The 21,283-nt window shown below is 48.8% G+C and overlaps 1 protein-coding gene across 1 annotated transcript; it reads right to left on the bottom strand.

Annotated features, from left to right (window-relative positions):
- Positions 1 to 240: 240 nt before the first annotated feature.
- LOC134167823 (lymphocyte antigen 6E-like) lies at positions 241 to 5,849 on the bottom strand. The gene is made up of 4 exons (XM_062626893.1): positions 5,798 to 5,849; positions 3,509 to 3,628; positions 2,368 to 2,630; positions 241 to 991 (listed from the first exon to the last, which is right to left on the bottom strand). Exons 1-3 carry the CDS (start codon positions 5,847 to 5,849, stop codon positions 2,473 to 2,475), a joined length of 330 nt encoding a protein of 109 aa, XP_062482877.1. The 3' UTR covers positions 241 to 991; positions 2,368 to 2,472.
- Positions 5,850 to 21,283: the final 15,434 nt, after the last annotated feature.

Raw genomic sequence — 21,283 nt, 5'->3', positions numbered from 1 at the left:
CTGCTTTTGCAGCGTGGGATGCCCCAAACCACTTGGATGTTGCACCTGAGGGGATGTTCCACTTGTGCTGGGGAGAGCAGAAGGGTTCCTTCATCTCTCTCCTACCTCTCCCATCACCATCACATCTTTGAAGAGGGTCAGAGAAGCTCAGTGCAGTCTATGGTGATGGTAACAACTAGTTCCTTTCCACACACTGCACAGCCCCTCACTGTTTAGGGTCCTCCAAGCAACTTTCAAACCCAAGGGGTGGATTCTGCCTTGCACAATAATGCAGCAAGGGGCACAGGTGATTTTCTGGACAGCCTCATCCATGTGTCAATGGCTTCCATTTCTCCATGGTTCCAATTTGCCCTGATTTCTGGTAAAAATCAGTAGTTAAGAATCACACCCACCTCTTCTTCCTCCCTGAGCATCTCGGATGTGTTGGAGAGGAGGAATGGCCACCAGAGTAGGGGAGGATGGCAGATTTCAATGCCCTTGTGCTGCAGTGCAAGGGGAATAGCTCTTCAACTATGCTCATGATGACTTACTTCCCCTTACATTAGCTATGACAAGAATGCTTTTCTGCAGCAAACCAAACCAAGCTAAAATAAAGCCATTTTTGCTTTAAAGTGGGAAAAATATACCCATTCCCAATTGTGTTTTCCTGCAGACTGTAGGGGGATTATGTCTCTGCTACAGCAGGACGTGTAAATCCAACACAATGAAATATTAATTATTAGAGTCTATCCAACTGGGATTCCTCACTGCTTTCATGAGCTGAATAATTCTGGCACACAGGAACCAAACCACACAAGTCCCCTTGGTTCTTTATATGAGGAAATATTGTGTGAGGAGTAAATGAGAGCTGAAGGAGAAGAGGGGGCTTGGATGGCTCCGGGGTGAAGAACAGGGTATGGAAGAGACGGTGCTCTAATGAAGAGGTAAAGGGAGGTGCATCGCCCATCGCAGCTCCTTCGGCATGGAGATGTGCCCTCGCAGCGTGGTGTAACTGTGAGAAGGAGGGTAAAGGAGAGTAGAAGTCGATTAATAAGTGAGCACACACATCTCTGAAGAGCCCTGTTATGCAGCACTTCAGAAGGAAGCATTCATCCAGCACAGCCCTGGGCACAAGCCCAAGGCAGACACGCTCAGCACAGCTCAAAGCCCCTTTTGTCCCCTCTCCTTGTTTACCAGCTTTGGGTTTGAAGCACAGCATAGAGTGTCATCCCGTGGCTAAGCAGATCTGGGAACTCAGGGTAACCCCAGTTTAAGCTTTTCCATGCTTTTTCTAGGGGAAAGTGCTGCTTGGGAGGAGGGAGAAGCATCCAGCAATGAGAATTCTCTGCATTCTCATCACCTTTTCATCTTCCTTTTACCCTGATTTCTCTGCAGCCTCTGGAAACTTGGACATGAAATATTTGGCCTCTCTGAAATCTGCATTCTTCTCTTATAAACACCTCCACTGTTCCTCAGCAGCTCGACCCAAATGCTGCAAATGCTTCTCATCGTCCTTTGGGAGATGTTGGAGGAACAGGTAAATGGAGGGTTGGCTGGAAGACACGATTCCAAGTGGTAGGTCCAGGGCAAGTTCCAGCCCTGGGTAAGGTCACTTGGCTTGGAAAGAGCCACAGGCAAGCAAGGGGTGATGAAGGACAGCTGCTGGAAGTGGAGATGGGGAGAAAGACTGCAGATGTGCGCAGCTGTGCACAGATGTGCAGATGAGCACCAAGAGGAAGAGGTACATGGCTGATGTGACTGACTGTTAGTGGGGCAGAGGGGGATGTCGTTGTACCTAGTTGGGGCTGGGAAAAGGGAGGGATGGAGGGGGTAAGGGGTGCAAAGGAAGAGATTTGTGGTTAGCGCCCATTATAGGTGAGATATATAGACATATATAGATACAGATATAGATGATATAGATATAGATATAGATGAGATGTAGATGTAGATGTAGATGTAGATACAGATATAGATAGATATATGATACAGATATAGATACAGAGATATAGATATGTAAAAGCTCAAGTTTCTATATACAGGACAGCCTTTTCCCCTTCCCCAGGAGCAACCCTGTGAGTTTGCAGTTTCCCTTCTGAGCTGGTGCAGCAGGGTTGTTATTTTTGCCCACCTCTCTGTGTGACTCCCAAATGCACCCAAGATAAGGAAGATTGCAGGAGAAACCCCTACAGGGATCTGCAGGACAAGCAGAAGCAGCATCTCTCTCCCCCAAGCTGCAGGACATAGCATGGTCACTTCTCCATCAAGCTGCCAGGGCGACAGAGCTCAAGCATGAGAAGCAAGTGAGAAGCTACAGGTTGGGAAGCAGCACAGGGAAGAGGTGGTGACCATAATACTTTATCTATTCTGCAGTGTGTTTGATGTCCATACCCTCCTGGGGGGATCTGACCATGCTCTTCAAGCCTTCAGGAGCCACTTCGTTCCACCATCACGGAGCAGGTGAAGAAGGACACCCGCATGGGACACCAAACCACCTCAGTCCTTAGCTAGCCTGGGTCCTGGGCATGCACTCAGGTTGCACAAGAAGGACTGGCAGCAATAGGAGGTGTAGGTAGCCAGGCCCAGCTGGAAGTTGTGGCGTGGGCAGGTCTCGGAGCACTTCTTGGTGATCCTCTTCCATAGGGACAAAAAGCCTTGTCCAAAGAAAGGAGAGAGCAGTCTTAGCAATGAGAGTTTGTTGAGTGCTCCTCAATCTTGTACAAGAGGGAGATGGGGAGATGAGTCCCACTGTCCTCCCACAGCCCCAAGGACCAGCATGGCCAGTGAGACCCACCCCACTCCCACTGCAGCCCAGTAATTGCTGGTGCCCAGCTACACAAGGCATAGAATCATAGAATGGTTTGGGTTGGAAAGGACCTTATGATCATCCAGTTCCAACCCCCTGCCATGGGCAGGGACACTTTCTACTAGATCAGGTTACTCCAAGCCCTGGCATTGAACACTGCCAGGGATGGGGCATTCACCACTAAATATCCCTGCTCCGTTCAGTATCTCTGTTGGGCATCTTTCACCTCACAGCATGGACCCTCATGTCAAGGCTTTTTTAGTGTTACGATGGTATCCATGAGACAATGTCCATGCCTGGACTGAAAGCACATCTCAAGGCCCCTCTGCTTGAAGGAACTAATTTAATTCCCCTTTACATCTCTCTAGATAGATCTTCTTATCCTGGCTCCCTGCTTCTTTTCATCTCCTTGTCTAATCAAGATTCAAATTCATTCATTCTTCCACTGGAGGATCCTCTCTTAGCCCTTCCTCTTCTCTCAATGTCCTCTGCCTTTCCATGCAGGCATGAAATCAAAGCTAAAGAGAAGCTGTGATTGGGAAAAGGACTTCAAACAGTCCAAACTTCATCACTGTAAGCCTGGGCTAGCAAACATTCCCCCTCCTGCATGTGCTTCCCCATGACTCCTCACCCCATCCATCAACAAAAGGCAATCATCACAAACCTAGTCAACGCCCCACATCCCATTCCTGAGACCCCATCAGAGGATACATGCCCAGCACATACCAACTCCTACAGAGGCAACATTGGTCACACAGTACTCATCCTTGTCTGAGCACTTATTGGCCTTCAGACAGCTCCAGTTGCTTTGCTCCCACTCGCAGGTGTAGCAATACAGGCCAGTTACTGCAGGAGGAGACACAAGATACGAAAGATGGAGACAAAATGCAACCAGTCCCGGCAGCAAAAATTGCCTCCTTCTTTCTGTCAACTCTCAAATGCATTAGGTGCAGGTTTGCTGAAGGTGATGGGACTGCAAGAGCCCAGACCAAACCCACTCCCCCATCCACACACTTGAATTTTACACCCAACACATGCATTCAAGCACACATATTTGTGCAGACAGGCATTGATGATGCACGTCTGCCCTTCCTGGCCTGCACTCAAAATAATAGCACAATCATAGAACCATAGAATCATGGAATGGTTCGGGTTGGAAAGGACCTTAAGATCATCCAGTTCCAACCCCCTGCCATGGGCAGGGACGTCTCACAGGAGACCATGGCACCCAAGGCTCTGTCCAACCTGCCCTGGAACACTGCCAGGGATGGAGCATTCATAACCTCCCTGAGCAACCCATTCCAGTGCCTCGCCACCCTCAGAGTAAAGAATTTCTTCCTTATATCCAATCTAAACTTCCCCTGTTTCAGTCTGAACCCATCACCCCTTGTCCTGTCGCTACAGTCCCTGATGAAGAGTCCCCCTCCAGCATCTTTACAGCCCCTTTCAGACACTGGAAGCTGCTCTGAGGTCTCCACGCAGCTTCTCTTCTCCAGGCTCAACAGCCCCAGTGTTCTCAGCCTGGCTCCATACAGGAGGTGCTCCAGCCCCTGAGCATCCTCATGGCCTCCTCTGCACTTGCTCCAACAGCTCCATGTCCTTCTGATGTTGGGGACACCAGAACTGCACCCAGTGCTGCAAGTGGGGTCTCACGAGAGCAGAGGGGCAGGATCACTTCCTCCAACACAATGGGCCAAGGGCACCTGGTTTGTTGTGATGCAGGAAGTGGGGAAGAGCAGGGTCTTTTGTAGGAGTCTATAAAGATGTCACGAGGGTAGATGTCCCCTTTCTAGCTGTTAGAGACTATTAGACTACTGCCTACTTGAGAAGTAAGAATTGGCAGTTGAATAGGGTTAATTGGGACCTCTACAGCCTAAGGAAGTCAGTCTCCCATGCCCACATCTCTGGGGGGGACTCCAATGCCCTCAAACATATATTCATTACCTGGGTTAAAAGACCACAAAGGTGAGGAGAAGGGCTTTTAGGGTGTGAATTCAGCCCTAAGACACAAGGAGTCTAACCCTTCATTTCTACTGCTAGGTTACCTAATGCAAATTAGGGCAATCCTCATTTTGGCACTGAAGACAACCCCTCTGCCCCCTGGGTCTTGTTAACACTTGGGAATTGCTACTCTGGTAAGTGAGCCAAGCCAAAGAGCAGCAAGGTTTTCTTAGGCCACAATGAGGCAGAAATGACTATTCCAAGAATTCATTTTCCTGCACCAGACAATGTGGCAGATCTCTAAGCGCTGGCAAACCCTGTTCCTCTTTCCAAAATGAGGATAACATTCAGTTATGAACTGCCTTTCCTACAGAGACTACAAGAACATACATTTAGAAGGCTCTGATTTCATTTGCATTCTCTCTGTGAAATAAAAGACATAATCTATAATGCAAATAAGACGCAAATATACATCTTCACCCAATCTCCCATCATAAGGCTGCTTAACCCACTCAGTCCACAGCCCAAATTATCCCAAATTCCCCAACTTTGACCCAAAATCTCTGAAATCAGGAAGTCGGGACTTTGAGTTGGGCAGAAATCAGGGATGATCAGTAGGGAGCTGTGCAAGGGCAGATGCTGTAGGTCTGGCCCTGTCCTATGGCTGCTGCTAGAAATGGACTGTGGTAGGAAGCAGATGCATAGAGTTGCTGATGCCTTGTGCTTTCATGGGCTGAAGCACTTCTGCATCAAGATTTAGAAACAGCCACAGTCTTGCATCACCTCAACAGACAAAAGCACTGGGAAGCAACTTCCTCCTTTTTGATTCCTTGTTTTCACAAAACCCAGTAATACGTGTGTCCATAGGGAAATTTCCCTGCATAAAATAAACCTTTTACACATCCAGGCTGAGAACACAGATTAGAAACCCAAAAAAGGAGCACCATGTCCTTCATCTGCAGCATTGCAAGAGCCAAGACACCCTCTCCCATGCTTCATTCCCTGTCTACGAAGCCTCCCTGACTCTAAAACATACAATTATTCTTTATCTAATAGCAAACCATGATACCTCACCTTGACCTGCACATAGGATCAAAGCCAGCACAGCAAGGAGAGAGGCCTTCATCTTCTCTGAGTAGTCTCCAGAGCTCGGGAAAAGCACCCTCACCTGAGGACAGGATATTTATCTTCCCTGCCTTTGGATGGAGTGATGATGAAGACAATGATTTGGAAACAGTGGGCAGGGATCCCGCATTATTGAGAGGCGAGGAATGCACGCGGGTTGTTTTCTCACCATGGTATTGCCTTCAGGCTGCTCTGATGGGTCCAAAGAGGAGTGAAAGCACTAAAGCGATTCATTCCATTTATTGCTTTTAATACTTTAATTTACCTATGGTCAGGCTAGCAGTGCTCCTGATGTCTGAGTGGGGTTTTTGTACTGTTCAGCTCCAATCTGATCATCGCATCTGTGGCCAGGTAGTTCAGTGAAGGCAGCTACGCAAAGCAAAATGGTACCGAGTAAATTAATGGCTTCATCTATGTGGATTACTGCCAGGGTTAGACCTGGAGAAGTCCCAGTATCTACAGTCAGGTTAGATCTCGTTGTATATTCGTGGCTGGCAAGATAAACAGGAAATGCCTTAGAAATTCCTGATAGCCTATAAAAGCTGCTGGTTACCTACAAAGTCCTAAATGCTCCCTGTCCTGGTTTTCAGAGGTGCTGCTCCATGAGGGCAATGGCTTTAGTGTTCAAATGCAGAGGCTGGGACACTGGAGGTTGGTTTCTAGCTATGCAACAGCTTTTCTTTGCTCTATCTGAGGAAAGGATAGAAATGACTTTCTGCACGGAGCATTTGATTCCAAGTCCAATCAGATATAATGTTCTAAGCCTGTGTGATTTCTCTGCATGCTTATAGTTTAGGTGGAGCTGGAGCTGGCAATTTCAGCCCTTCTGGGGCCCCCGTTTAAGTGCCTGTCCTGCTTCTGCTTCCAAGGAAAGAGCTAGGAGGAGGTTTGGTGCTGGATATCAGCAGACATCTCCATGAGTCACCACTCAACAAGCCACCGAGGAGTGGAGAGGATGAAGTAGGATCAGCTTGGGCAATCAACTCTCTGCTTGCCCCTTCCTTCTCCACCCCGTACGACTTGGTCTGCTGGAAGAGAAGAGAGACCCAACTATAGCTACACTGCTTGGGGTTTAGAAGATGGAGAAGCAGAAGAAGAGGCAGAGCCTGGGAAAACATGTGGAAGAAAGAGATTAGATGGATGAGGGAAGGGCTAAAATGACTCGGGGACAACATTAGTTTTTAGGCAGGAGATTGGTCAGATGAGTAAGCAACCCTGAAGCAGGGGTCATGCTCCTAAAAGACATCTAAAGCATGTGATGGGACTGATTATTACACATCACAATGATGGCATACACAGAGAGAGGAAGTTCAAAGGGACACCAAAACCCAAAGCATCTTGCTTTTCAAGACAAAAAGAAGAGGGGGGAGATTATTTAAGTGAGCTTTTTTGGCTGATTTGCAGCTATTTTTGAGGTTTCTGACACCAGAACAGGTCTCCCAATACAGGTGACATAAAGCAGGATCAACCAGACAGTGAAGTCAGCCCTGATAACCCCAGGAGCACTCACCATTCCTCTCCAACAGACATACAACTTCAGGGTGTGGAGAGGATAAGCCACATCTCTTGCCCAAGAGATGAAATCCTGCCAGAGCCAGGGACTGCATGCCACTGGGGATGCCGGAGAAGGTGTGTCAGTGCTCCCAGAAGTCACGAGGCAGGGGATGAAGATAGATCTATTCCAGAGAATAAGGATTGCCCAGTGTGATTCACTGCGTGGTGTCCTCCTGGAGGGGTGACACTTTGGGAATCAGCCTGGGAAGCCAAGGCTCAGTGTCCAGGAGCAGCCTGGCAAAGATTGTGCTGATAAAGCAGTTTGGCTTTAACCAGATTTGACTGCTTTTGGAGGAAGAATCATAGAATTATGGAATGGTTTGGGTTGGAATGGACCTTAAAGCTCATCCAGCTCCAGCTCCCTGCCACGGGCAGGGACCCCTTCCACTAGAGCAGGGTGCTCCAAGCCCCTGTGTCCAACCTGGCCTTGAACACTGCCAGGGATGGGGCAGCCACAGCTTCTCTGGGCACCCTGTGCCAGCGCCTCAGCACCCTCACAGGGAAGAGCTTCTGCCTAAGAGCTCATCTCAGTCTCCCCTCTGGCAGGTTAAAGCCATTCCCCTTGGCCTGTCCCTCCCTGCCCTTGTAAAAAGAAGGGGAAAACAATTGTGTTACTCCTCAGTATGATTATCAAGGTGCATTTTTTACTTCATTCCTTACTATTTAAACAAACAAATGTGCCTGACTCACTTTACCCCTCATTTCCAAGGACTGATGGTGTGAACATCTCTCTGACACGGAGCTGAAGAGAAGTCACCTGGTCCAGGGATCCAAACCTCCTCACTGACAGCAGGAAGATGACCTGCAAGGCCACAGGATGTGGTCCCCCACTGGCAGGAGTGGTTTGATGGACAAGTGTGATGATGGATAAGGGTGCACAATGGGCTGCCTGGCATTTAGAGGGTTGCCGGTGGCCCATTGAGGCAGATAGTTGGGAAGTTACCATCCTGGCCTCAGGTATGGCTGATGCAGATGTGTGAGGTGTAGGACTGCCATGGCTGGCATTTCCTCAGAGGCATAGATGGGAGACTGAGGATGGTGGGGTCACCCTGGATGGCCAACACATGGAAGCAACATGACTGCAGCATGGAAAGCAGTGCTTGGGTAGGGCAAGGTGGAAAACGGCAGTAAAGGAGTCAAGTATCCAGCATTACAGAGTAGAAATGAAGCTACATCCATATCAGTATACTAAATGTGTCCAGCATTGTGTCCAGGACCATGTCCAGCATGGAGGCCACGAGGTGGACATCAACAGTGCCTGTTGTGAGTCCTTCCATTGTGCTATCTCCTCCGTTTTTCTTCCAGACATTTCATGGGGCAATGGTGGTTGCTCCATGTTAAAGCCTTGCCAGGTAACAGGCTAACAATGATTAGTGAAACGTGGATGACAGCATTCCAGACCAGGAATGTTCCCAGGAACTGTTTATTTCCCTAGGTTAGCTTCAGCCTTGGAGATAGAGCCTTGCAGGAACATGAATCACATCCTTCAGGATGACAGCTGGGTCCCTGATTTTACTCTTGGCTGTGCCATCCATACTGCATATACATACATACATAGTGTACTGCACAACTGTGTTGGAGCTGGAGAGTAAACACAGCTCTATTTGGTTGCCCTCTGCAGTGTTATGGCCATTGAGTCTTCCTGGATGTAGAACAGAGATCAGAAGTAAGCCAAGGCTCTGCTCATCTTCTGAGAGCCTCATACTGAGCTCTTCTTACAGGGCAAGTGACCACATATGGAACCACAGCAGCAAAGAGGGACAGAAGCGCTACAACTGGGTCTCATGGGGTCTTTTCCTTTTATATGCCCTGATGTTTTTAACTGTTCAGCTTCCTGTGGTCAGAGCATGATGTCTGCCTCATCACTTCTTAGGTGGCATCTCAGAAGGTTCCCAAATATTGCCATTTATCCCACTATCACCCCAATCTGTATGTATTCCCATTTCCCACCCACCTCCTAGTACACCAGGGTCTGGAGGACAGAACTGGTCCTCAGTACCATGCATGATCGCACCACCAGGGCTTTTCCAGCCTTAAGTAAAACCTATTGAAGCAATTGCAGAATGAAATCCAGTCTTGTTCCACATCCTTCATTTTGGATGGGGTTGGAGAGCAGGAAGATGCCAGGTTAACATGATAGAACTTGTTTTTGGCAGGGAAGACAACAGTTTGAAGCCTGCATTGCCCTAGGAGGACAAGAGGCAGATCTGTGTGATGAGCAACCCCTGGTGAAGGCAAGATCCAGCTCTTCCCATCCTTGAGTCCAATGACAGTGGCTGAATAGTGATTTCCTTCTGGCTCTTTCTCTCCATCTTTCTCCTCCTCCCTTGGGCATTTACTTATGCTTGGTCTAGCAAAGCCCATTCTTTGTATGGTTGTGACCTCCCCAAAAGCAGGACAAGTTGGGTTGACACCATCCTCCCCCTGACTCGGATCTGTCCCCATCTCAGACCTTCACAGATGTCCCAGTGCTTAACTCCCCGTGAAAAGGGGAGCTTGGATCTAACGCTACCCATGGGAATACTGCAAAGTAACACGGTCTTAAACCCTGTGGTTTCTCCTGCCCAACTTCCCATGCAGTGGCCAGGAACTCATCATGGAAGTCCTGCTGTGGAACAGGAATACTCAGGTGCAAGAGCACAGCGCAGGCAGCCTGGGGCTAGGTTACATCGAGGTGTTGAAATCCTGATGAGAACCTGCCCCTTGGCTTCCTCTCTTTCAAGCAAGGCAGGGATATGATGCCCCAGGGGCATCCTAAATCTAATTACCAGTATTACTTGGTTTTATGGCATCTCTGGGACTCCTCTATTGCCCAAATCCCAGCTTGGTCTTGGTTGTTACACACAGGATCATACCTGTACGTGGGGCCATTAATAGGGATATCCAGCAGTGGTGTCCAGGTATACCAAGCTCCAGAGGAGGTCATCACCCTTCCAGCTGCCCTGGGGGTGGAACCACACTGCAACATAGCTGTAATGGAGGCAGCTAAGTCTATACAAGTAATACATGGAGAGCCCATGGACTTTCAAGGGCTGCCCCATGGCTGTCCACACTATTTAGCTGTTAGCATGGGTTTGGCCTGACCAACTAGGACCATCCCTGACAACGCCAGACCTGCTTTCCAATGTGTGTTTTGGATTCAGCCATCTCATTGTAGAGGGAGAGAGCTCAGTTATACACATGGGCACTAACTGAACCCAGGACCAGAAACCAACACAGGACATTTCATTTCCTTTATGCCTTCCCAACACTGTCCCAGACCTTGTCAAGACCAGAGTTTAGACAGGATACCAAAACAACACCATTGGAGGCGCAGATTCATTGTTCTTCCAGACCTTTCCCTATAAGCCTTTAGAAATATCTGCCTGGATGGAACAGTAAGAGACACACTCTGATCTGAGGCTGTGCTGATCTGGATTGTATCCTCCTCCTCCTCACCTCCATCTCTGTGTATCTGCACAAACCTGACCATGTTGCTTGCAAACCCCAGCCCTGCTGTTATAAATAACTGAATACAAAAGAATAAATAATAAACATCTTGGAAAGTTCTGGTTTCATGTTATTAATGGTGGCTGCAGAGCCCTGTTGCATGAGAAGCTATAAAAGAATAACTATAAAGCTATAAGAAGCTACAGAAGAGGGATCTCTATCAAGTCAAGCTAGCTTCAGACTGATCTTTCCATGCCTGAACATCAGATGCTCAGAAGACATTCACAGGGGCAGATGGGTAAAATGACTGCAGGTGTTGGAGGACCAAGATGGGTCAAGCAGCTTCAATAGGGACCTCATCAAAACTCCAGCCCAGAGAAGGGCCTTGGTAACACTGATCAGAACTGCAGCCCCCAGCACTATTGCAGGAGGTCCCATCCCAGATGCCTCATTGCGACTGCAGTTGTCCTGACTGCAGCATTCAAAAGCGTTTTGAGACTCGCTGCAAGCTCAAGTGCAGGTTTTGTGGATCAGCTTCTGCTGATGAGCAGTCCAATAAAACCAACCCATGAACCCACCCAAGAGCAAATCCTGACCCTACTCCGCAAGCAGCACACGAGATCATGGAATGGTTTGGGTTGGAAAAGACCGTAAGATCATTCAGTTCCAACCCCCTGCCATGGGCAGGGACACCTCACACTAGACCATGGCACCCAAGGCTCTGTCCAACCTGGCCTTGAACACTGCCAGGGATGGGGCAGCCACAGCTTCTCTGGGCACCCTGTGCCGGCACCTCAGCACCCTCACAGGGAAGAGCTTCTTCCTTGTATTCAATCTGAACTTCCCCTGTTTCAGTCTGAACCCATCACCCCTTGTCCTATCACTCCAGTCCCTGATGAAGTGTCCCCCTCCAGCATCCTTGTAGCCCCCTTCACACACTGGAAGCTGCTCTGAGGTCTCCACGCAGCTTCTCTTCTCCAGGCTCAACAGCCCCAGTGTTCTCAGCCTGGCTCCATACAGGAGGTGCTCCAGCCCCTGATCGTCCTCGTGGCCTCCTCTGGGCTTGTTCCAACAGCTCCATGTCCTTCTATATGGGTTATGGTGTTCATTTAACTACCCCTTACCTTACCTGATGTTCAATCAAAGAAATAATCAGGCTTGATCTTTAAGGTAACACTTTTCAAGTTCTCCCAAAGCCCTGTGGAAGGAGAAGGTTCACTAACCCATGCAGTTCATGGCAGTGGGACTCGCCAGCACCTATCTTCCTCACTACAGTCTCACAGGCTGTCTCATTCTTGACACATGGGGAAGTCATCAGGCACTGCTCATCACTGGTCTGCTTGGTCCAGGTGTAGCACAACAGTGAGTTGGCTACAGAGGAGGAACTTCAGTGATTTTCATGAGCTCAAAGCAAGAATCCCCTTCCCAGTTGGACTTGTTCCCACCCTCATGCAGGCCGCAGAATAACACATAGAGGGTTTGGTTGAGATAGTTCTACCCTTCCCACACCCAAAGTTGCAGAGCACACACTTCCCTACAGAAAACCCCTCTTTCCAGCTGGGTGGGAAGCAAGAACTTCATGCAGACATTGATGTTCGACTACCCCGTTACAGCACTTAGCAACTGGTCACAGAGCCACAAAAGCACTGAAGGCTGCACTCAACTTTCAGCCCAAAAGCTGAATTTCACACCCATCCAAAGAATGTGGCATCGTCTGCGGATCTCAAGATGCGGGTGGGTTTGCAGAGTAAACCCAAAGGGCCCTTTCTGGTGGCACATTGTGAGAACATAGAGACAGGGAAAGGGAAACCTAATCTATTGCTATCTTCAGGCTTCTGAAAGAGCACTGCAGCTGGCCTTTAAGACCAAAACACCAGCTCTTTTCCATCCCACCCCAAGGTTTGCCATACTCCGAGCAACTCACGACATCCATGCAGAAGACAGCAGCCACACACGCCATCAGGAGAGCCCTCGTTCCTGTTTTCTCTGCCCAAATAGCCCTCAGGGGAAGCAGGTCCCAACCTTCTGTAGTGTCCTAGCTGGAAGGGTGGTCAATGCAAAGGCTGATACGGGTCAGCTCGTGTTGCACAAGCCAGACCAGGGGGCTGACATGGACTTGCAGAGCAGGACAGCAGCGGTTCCTCGTTGAAAGAGGGCAGGAGATGAAAGGTGGGTAGGATGTGGAGACCAGCTCAGGAGGAAGCAGGGCCAGATACAGGGCATGAGGAGTCAACTTTCACACTATGCATTGGTGCTAGAGTAAAGGGGGTACACGCATGCTGGATCCAGGAAGGAGAAGACACTCTCTGAGAACAGGGAAAGTTCAGGTTGCATGTACGAAAGAAATTCTTTACTGTGAGGGTGCTGAGACACTGGCACAGGGTGCCCAGAGAAGTGGTGAATGCTCCATCCCTGGCAATGTTCAAGGCCAGGTTGGACAGAGCCTTGGGTGACATGGTCCTAGTGTGAGGCGTCCCTGCCCATGGCAGGGGGTTGGAACTGGATGATCTTCAGGTCCTTTACAACCCAAACCATTCTATGATTCTATGACCTGGAGCCCCATCTTTGGTTGGCCATTCAGGGTCAAGCCTGGAGCTTTGGGTTAGCACTGGGGGGGCCTTCTTCCCCCTGCATTTATGCCTATTTCTATCTCATGACTTAGTGCTGCTCTACCAGGCCTGTTATTCCAACCCTAAGCTTGGTGTGGTATCTGACAGATCAGGGAAGATTAAGAGACCCAGAGGAAGACAGGGATAAAGACGCAGTGCTACTGCAACAACCTCAAAAGCTCATATTATGGGTAAAGAACAAGCACCCTATGGATGTGAGCATATATATTATTAGCACCATTGTAGTCTTAACAGTCTGATCCAGGAATCATTGTTGGTCTAGATTTAACCACTATGAGAAACCAAAGAATAATCCTATATATAGAATATACATATATTTATATGTATATATAACACATAATTATTATTAATATTACTATTACACACACTTAGTGTTTTCTACCCCTTTCCTTGGTGTTATGCTCTCCCTTCCCACTCTTGGGGGTTTCATGCTGGTGACATTATATCGAGTTGGCAGCATCTGGAGCCCTGCACCAGGAAAAAAACCATGTTAATGTTATGTTTGATGGCTCCTTCTTCCTCTCCCCAGGTTCCAATCACTCATTTCAACGATGTTTGGTAACATTATTTCTTTTTACCTGCCTTTTTCCTTGGCCTGCAGCCACATGCTACATCCCAATTTACTACAGGCAGTGCAGGGCCTGGAGCACAAGTGTGATGGGGAAGGGCTGAGGGACCTGGGGGGTTCAGTCTGGAGAAGAGAAGGCTCAGGGGGGGACCTGATCGCTCCCTACAAGTGCCTGAGAGGAGGATGGAGCCAGGAGGGGCTGGGCTCTGCTCCCAAGGAACAAGGGATGGGACAAGAGGAACCGGCCTCAAGCTGCACCAGGGCAGGTTTAGATGGAGCTGAGGAACAATTCCTTCCCCAGAGGGTGCTCAGGCATTGGAACAGGCTGCCCAGGGCAGGGCTGCAGTCACCGTCCCTGCAAGTGTTCACACACCATGTAGGTAAGGCCCTCAGTACCATGGGTTAGTGGTGGCCTTGGCAGTGCTGGGGACCGGTTGGACTGGATGAGCTTAAAGGGTTCTTTCAACCTGGTCGATTCCATGCTTCATCACCCCATACCTGCACTCCTCTGCGGCACATCCCACATCTCCGCTTCCCAAGATCTTTGCTGTCGTACCAAGCCTGCACTTCTCTACACTGTGCCCTTGGGTCAGAGTCATTAATACCTCATTCTGCACAGAATAATGGCTTATTGCTGCAGTCTATAGAAACCTACAGCCGCACTATACAAAATACACAGGGAAGTAAAACAAATCAGTTGTAGCCACTTGATCAATGAGAAAAATCGCTCTTATCACTCAGCCAAGTTAATAAAGAAAAGCCTCAGGCAGGGCAAGACGAGCTCAGGCAGAGCCAACCTCACCAGCTCAACGCAGAGGTCTTGCAACCTCAGTAGAAAGCTCTTGGCCCAATACTAGCAATGGCAACGCCAAATGAAAGTGCTGAGGGATAACAAACCATCTTCTCTTAGAATCTCAATGGGGACAAACTGGACTGAGTTGTTCTCTGGTTTATTTATAGGATTGCATCTCCTGGGTTTGTGTTTTGGGGGTGGTAGTGGTTGTTTTCTCGCAGCACACGGGAACTATGAGAATAACCCAGCTCAGCCCCTTGGAGAAGCTCTTTCAAAGGTGACAATACAGGGAAAGGGGGGAAAAAAAGGAAGGGAAAAGGGGAAAGCAAGAGAAGGAGAAACAGAAGGAAAGGAGAAGAAAACTTAGGGGCTCTGAACCCACAGTCCATGCACTTTGCTTGCTTAAGGGCCCACACTGCCAAGCCTGCCCAGCTGGCTGTAGGGAAAGTGGAACTAAGTCCGTCACCACCAAGAGCAGTAAAAGACATCATGGAAGGAGTCCTGAGTGAATCTCAGCCTGCCACAGTGCAGACCACACACCAGTTGTGGAGATGCTCAGCTCTTTGCCAGCATGGCCAAGACCCCGTTGTGTGCTTATGTAGCTGCAGTTCGTGATCCCCCTTGAATGACATGGGGATGAAGCAGAAAGCTGGATGATAGAGGAGGCTGTAGCTATCCAATACAGGATCCCACAGGAGAAGGAAGAGAAGCACAATACAAAGATAAAAGGGGATTGTGCCACTATCCTGGGCCAGGAAGAGCCACCAGAGGTGCTGGGTCCAGCTCTTCATCTCCCCCTCACCACCTCCAAATGTCATCCCCAGGAAGGCAGCAGCAGAATTCACTTGGACTCATCCCATGCCTAATTTTGTTGGGAATCATAGAATGGTTTGGGTTGGAAAGGACCTTAAGATCATCCAGTTCCAGCCCTCTGTCATGGGCAGGGACACCTCACACTAAACCATGGCACCCAAGGCTCTGTCCAACCTGGCCTTGAACACTGCCAGGGATGGAGCATTCACAACCTCCCTGGGCAACCCATTCCAGTGCCTCAGCACCCTCACAGTAAAGAACTTCTTCCTTATCTCCAACCTGAACTTCCCCTGTTTCAGTTTGAACCCATCACCCCTTGTCCTATCACTCCAGTCCCTGATGAAGAGTCCCTCTCCAGCATCCTTGTAGCCCCCTTCAGACACTGGAAGCTGCTCTGAGGTCTCCACACAGCTTCTCTTCTCCAGGCTCAACAGCCCCAATGTTCCATACAGGAGGTGCTCCAGCCCCTGATTAGCCCTTCCTGCATAAAGAAACGGGGACAGTGCTGGGTCCAAGAATGCCCAGGAGGAATGGGCATTTAAACCCTTCGTGTCTTACCCTCTCATAGAAATGGTGTTTGCAGGACCAAGAATGAACTTTGGCAAGCCCGAGATCTGTTTCTGCCTTGGGGGACTACTAAGAATGAAACATGAGGCCCTAATTAAAAGCAGTTGTGATAATTGCCACCCTATTGTCTTCCACTTGGGCAAACTAAGCCTTCAGGAGTCAAAGAGTCCCACTAGAGCTTGAGAAATAGATGGAAGAGATTACACAGAACAGCTCTAGAACAAGAAAAAACAAAGCCAAATTGCTCATCCAAGTACAGACAAGCTGTAGGAAAGGATCAGAGACTTCCTTGTCTGTCCCACCTTGGCAGGTAACTCATCAGCCCTGTTTACAAGGGAAAGGGCAGTCTGTATGCAACTCACCAAGCCCAAATCACAGCATTCTTTTGAAAGGCATCAGCTCCCTGCCTCACCATCCCTCCTGCACCACAGGGCAGTACCAGGACAATAGAAGGGAACTTCTGGAAGCTACCTGAGGCTGCAGAGGGCTCACATCAAGCTCTTCTCTGGCTCACAACAGAAGGAACTCATGAGCACTCGTGGAGCTGTGAAAGCAGTTATTCAAAGGCTTATTTCTGACTCAAGACAATCACCTTTAATTGCAGCTTAATCCAGACTTGAATGAAGAATAGGAATAAAGCAATTTGTTGGAATTCCTCATGCCTCAGCTTGCAGGGGCTCAGGATTAAGGGCTTGAGAAGCTGTTCTCAAAGCTTGGGGCAACCTCAGCTGAAATGAGGTGTTATTCAAAAGGGAAATAAAGAACATCTGGCTGAAAACATCACTACTATAGCTAAAAAGAATGCATAGGAAGAACCAGCCTATGCCTTTCCCATTTATTCCCTGTGGGACATCCACAATGGGCAGCCATCCCCCTTCTGCAGCTGGATAGAGTAAGTGTCAGCTCTCCTTCATCAGGGCATAAACCTGATATCCTGGAGTTTCACCCTTGCTTTTGAAGCCTTTCCTCTATTAAACTGCCCTTCATTTTATCACAGGGATCCCATTTCTCACAGGTCAAGGGTTTGCTTTCCTTGGCATCAGCAGTGCTGCGTTACAAACACATGGCAGAGGTTAATTTTGGTCCCATTTGAGCTTATTTTACAGCAGCCTGAGCTTGGCTGACTGCTGATGAACACAGAGTACACCTGTAAACCCAGGGAGCTCCTTGAGCATGGTTTATTTATGCCAAACCACAGATGTGATCTTCTCTCCTGTGTTGGAATGGGAAATGCCTCCATCCATTCCATTCGGAGACAGAGGGGCCGAAGCACAGCAGCAACAGCCTCAAGTTAAATACTGCTCTACCCCTTTCTTCTTATACTGACAAAAACATTCCCCTTTGAAGTTTCTGTTCCATTTTTCACCATTTTTTCCCCATTTTACATCAGACCTCAAGGGAAGAAGGAGGAAAAACCCTCTGGAAACCCTTCGCATCTTCTCACATCCCCACAGGGGTTTCCCACCTATCAGACTACAGCTCTTCTGTTTTCTCACCAGGGAGAAGATGCAAAGCATAAGCAGGAGTTCAACAGCACGTGCTCCCTGCTGAAGGGTTTTCATCACACCCACCTCCCTCTTTGCACTGATTAAGATGAATCAGCCCAAAGCCCATCTCTCCAACCACCTACAGGTGAGCAAAGGCACCATCGTTAAGCAAACGAAAGAGCAACTAAAGCAGCTTCCGTATCTGCTCATCCTCAAAGTGGTTGAGTCACCATCCCTGAAGGTGTTTAGACAACACAGAGATGTGGTGCTTAGGGACATGGTTTAGTGGTGGACTTGGCAGTGCTGGGTTAATGGTTGGACTCTTGGAGCTTAAAGGTCTTTTCCAACCTAAAGTATTCTAGGATTCAAATAATGTGCTAGGACCCCCATTCCATCCCATGGGCTGCCAATCACAAATGCTATGGAAAGCAGCTTTGGGAAACAGGAGGTTGATGCAATTTTAAGGATCAAGAGGATCCCCATCAAGATGGGCACTCATCCTGAGCTTGACCCATTCCCAGGAGAAAGCATGTGGGAAGGTTTCCGATGAGCATAGCTTGGTCTAAGGACTTTAGAATCATAGAATAGTTAGGATTGGGAAAGACCTTAAACTCAATCCAGTTCAGTGCCATTGTGCCAGCTTTACGTTTCCATCCCTTTAGGATGCTGATGCAGAAGCAACAGGCAGGGACAGGGCTCTATTGGAGCCTTTAACTTCTTATGCAGGAAGAGGTATTGCTTGTGCATCCTCAAGCTATAGATTTGAGCTGGTCCTACCTCCTTCTGCCACATCCCCACATGCTCATGAAGTTCGGTGAAGTCCCATACGTGGGGCTGAATGACCCCATGCAACACAGCAGGCTAGAGGAGAGCAGGCTAAGGTGAGGCAAAGTTGCTGCCTTCAGCTATTCAATGGAGGAAGTAGCTATAGAGACACCCCAGCTCAAAGGCACACAGAGAGAAGACAAGAAGCTGGTTATGAGATGCATCAAGGGGAATTCAAACCAGGTAAAAGCAAGGAAGAAGAGTTTTCCTCAATAACCTCAATATTTCTTGGAAGAGACTGAATACGGGCAGCAGATGCCAAAGCAAGACAAGAGGAACTTCTCACCACCTCCTATCACCCAGAGGTGCCATCACATAGCACAGGATGGCCCCACCACATAGGCAGGGAGACAAACCCCATCTCCCAGAAGGCTCTTTTAAAGCATCATTGTGTAACTAGAGCAGCCCTAAGCCCATCCCAGCATGAGCAAGCAGCTCTGTTTGTGGTGAATTCATCTTGAGGTCTCCTCCCAACCAATATGAACAACAGGCATCTGTGAAAAGCACATTAGTAACCCAAGGCGTTCTAGGGGAAGGTCCCACTTCTGGTTTTGCCTGAAACCAGATCTTCCCTTTTTGGATTGTTTTAAACTGAAAAGAGAAGGAAGCAATTGCAAAGGAAAAAAAAAAAAAGCTCATTTTTTGACTTATTTCACCAGACAAATACTGGCAGAAATGGTAGTATCTTGACTTCAGGCTACCAAGTGTCTTAAGCATCAAAGCAGAGGCTTTTCTATGCTTATAGAAAGCACTTCTTTAGAGAAGCCAAGCTGGAAACAGCACTGGAAGAGCCAAGGCAGACAGGGTTCATCAGAATCATGGAATGATTTGGGTTGGAAAGGACCTTAAAGTCATCCAGTTCCAACCCCCAGCCATGGGCAGGGACACCTCACACTAGACCAAAGCTCTGTCCAACCTGGCCTTGGACACTGCCAGGAATGGAGCATTCACCACTTCTCTAGGCAACCCATTCCAGTGCCTCAGCACCCTCACAGGGAAGAGCTTCTTCCTTGTATTCAACCTGAACTTCCCCTGTTTCACTTTGAACCCATCACCCCCATGTCCTATCACTACAACCCTTGATGAAGGGTCCCTCTCCAGCATCCTTGTAGTCCCCTTCAGATACTTTCAGTTGCTTGGAGTCACTGAATAAGCCCAAACTGTTGGGCTGGGAGAGGGATTCTACCCTCAGAGATGTCTGACTGGGGGCGGGGGGGATGCTCTTCAGGGACTTGAGCAGTGCAAAACCTGTGTCATATGAGGCACCAGGCTACTGCTGCTTTGCACCACTGTGATATCAAGGATGAGCAGCTCAACTTCTCCAACCTGTATCTCACTTGCTTATGGCAAAAGGCCAGGAGGACACTGCCCAGACTTACCAGCCTCAAGCTTAGTTGTTCCAAGCACATTGTGTTACTCACCCCAGCATGAGCTCTTTGATACCTGGCACACACATGAACTCTCCACCTTGTTTTACTTCATACCTCCCACGCATTTAGGCTTCCAATCTTGATGCCACTGAGCTCTCTGACAGAAGTGATCAAGCCCCATAGGGAGACACAAGCCAGGGTGACACCCTTCTGGGGAAGGGACGCTTCATTTAAGCTCCTAATGAACAACCAACAGTTAGTGTTCTGCTGACACTGGCAGATCTTTGCAGCCCTGACATCCAGAGCATCCAAGCATGGCCAAGCAGCCCTACAGTGCTGCACAGAGCCCATCTGCCAGCCTGGACCTCCTTGTCTGCTGCAGGACAAGAAGCAAACACAAGGCTCCTTAGCTGAGCTCTCATTGGAGTTGAACCATCTCAGTTTTGCTCCAAGCATGGCCTCTTGGAGGGAAGCGGGATGCTTTGATACAGACAAGGGAGATGTGGAGGAAAGAACAGCCACCTAGAGAGTCATAGAACAGTAAAGGTTGGAAAGAGCCTTAAGATCACCCCATTCCAACCCCTTGCCATGAGCAGGGACACCTTCCACTAGAGCAGCTTGCTCCAAGCCCCTGTGTCCAACCTGGCCTTGAACACTGCCATGGATGGGGCAGCCACAGCTTCTCTGGGCACCCTGTGCCAGCACCTCAGCACCCTCACAGTAAAGAACTTCTTATCTCCAACCTGAACTTCCCCTGTTTCAGTCTGAACCCATCACCCCTTGTCTTATCACTGCAGTCCCTGATGAAGAGTCCCTCTCCAGCATCCTTGTAGCCCCCTTCAGACACTGAAAGCTGCTCTGAGGTCTCCACACAGCTTCTCTTCTCCAGGCTGAACAGCCCCAATGTTCTCAGCCTGACTTCATACAGGAGCTGCTCCAGCCCCTGAGCATCCTCTTGGCCTCCTCTGGACTTGCTCCAACAGCTCCATGTCCTCCTTACGTCAAGGACACCAAAAAGCATGAAGCACTGCATGCACCCCCTTTGTGGATCCACTGCCCCATCAACGACAGGGTGAGGAGGAACAGGGCTATGTGCTATGGCAATTACCCAGCTTTTCCACCCCATTAACTCAGCAGAGGATCACAGCACTGATGGGAACCTGCTGGAGGAGAGGCCAACGACCATGTTATTCATTTCCCTTTCCTATGGTTCAACAGAAACACCAATAATGCTCATCCAATTGCATCTGACTCCTTTTTCCTGCTACTAGTAGTGAGGAGGACTCTTTCATTAGGGTCTTGGCTACAATTCCTCCTTTATTTGGGATGCAACAAACTTCCTACCACAGTTTGTGGCAAAATAGTCACTTTAACCTCTTTTTGAAGGCCAGAAAGCATT

Source organism: Pezoporus occidentalis, unplaced genomic scaffold, assembly GCF_034315485.1.
Source record: "Pezoporus occidentalis ecotype Australia unplaced genomic scaffold, CSIRO_AGI_Poc_V1 ctg3, whole genome shotgun sequence".
Lineage (NCBI taxonomy): Eukaryota > Metazoa > Chordata > Aves > Psittaciformes > Psittacidae > Pezoporus > Pezoporus occidentalis.
This window is presented reverse-complemented; position numbering and strand designations above follow the sequence as displayed.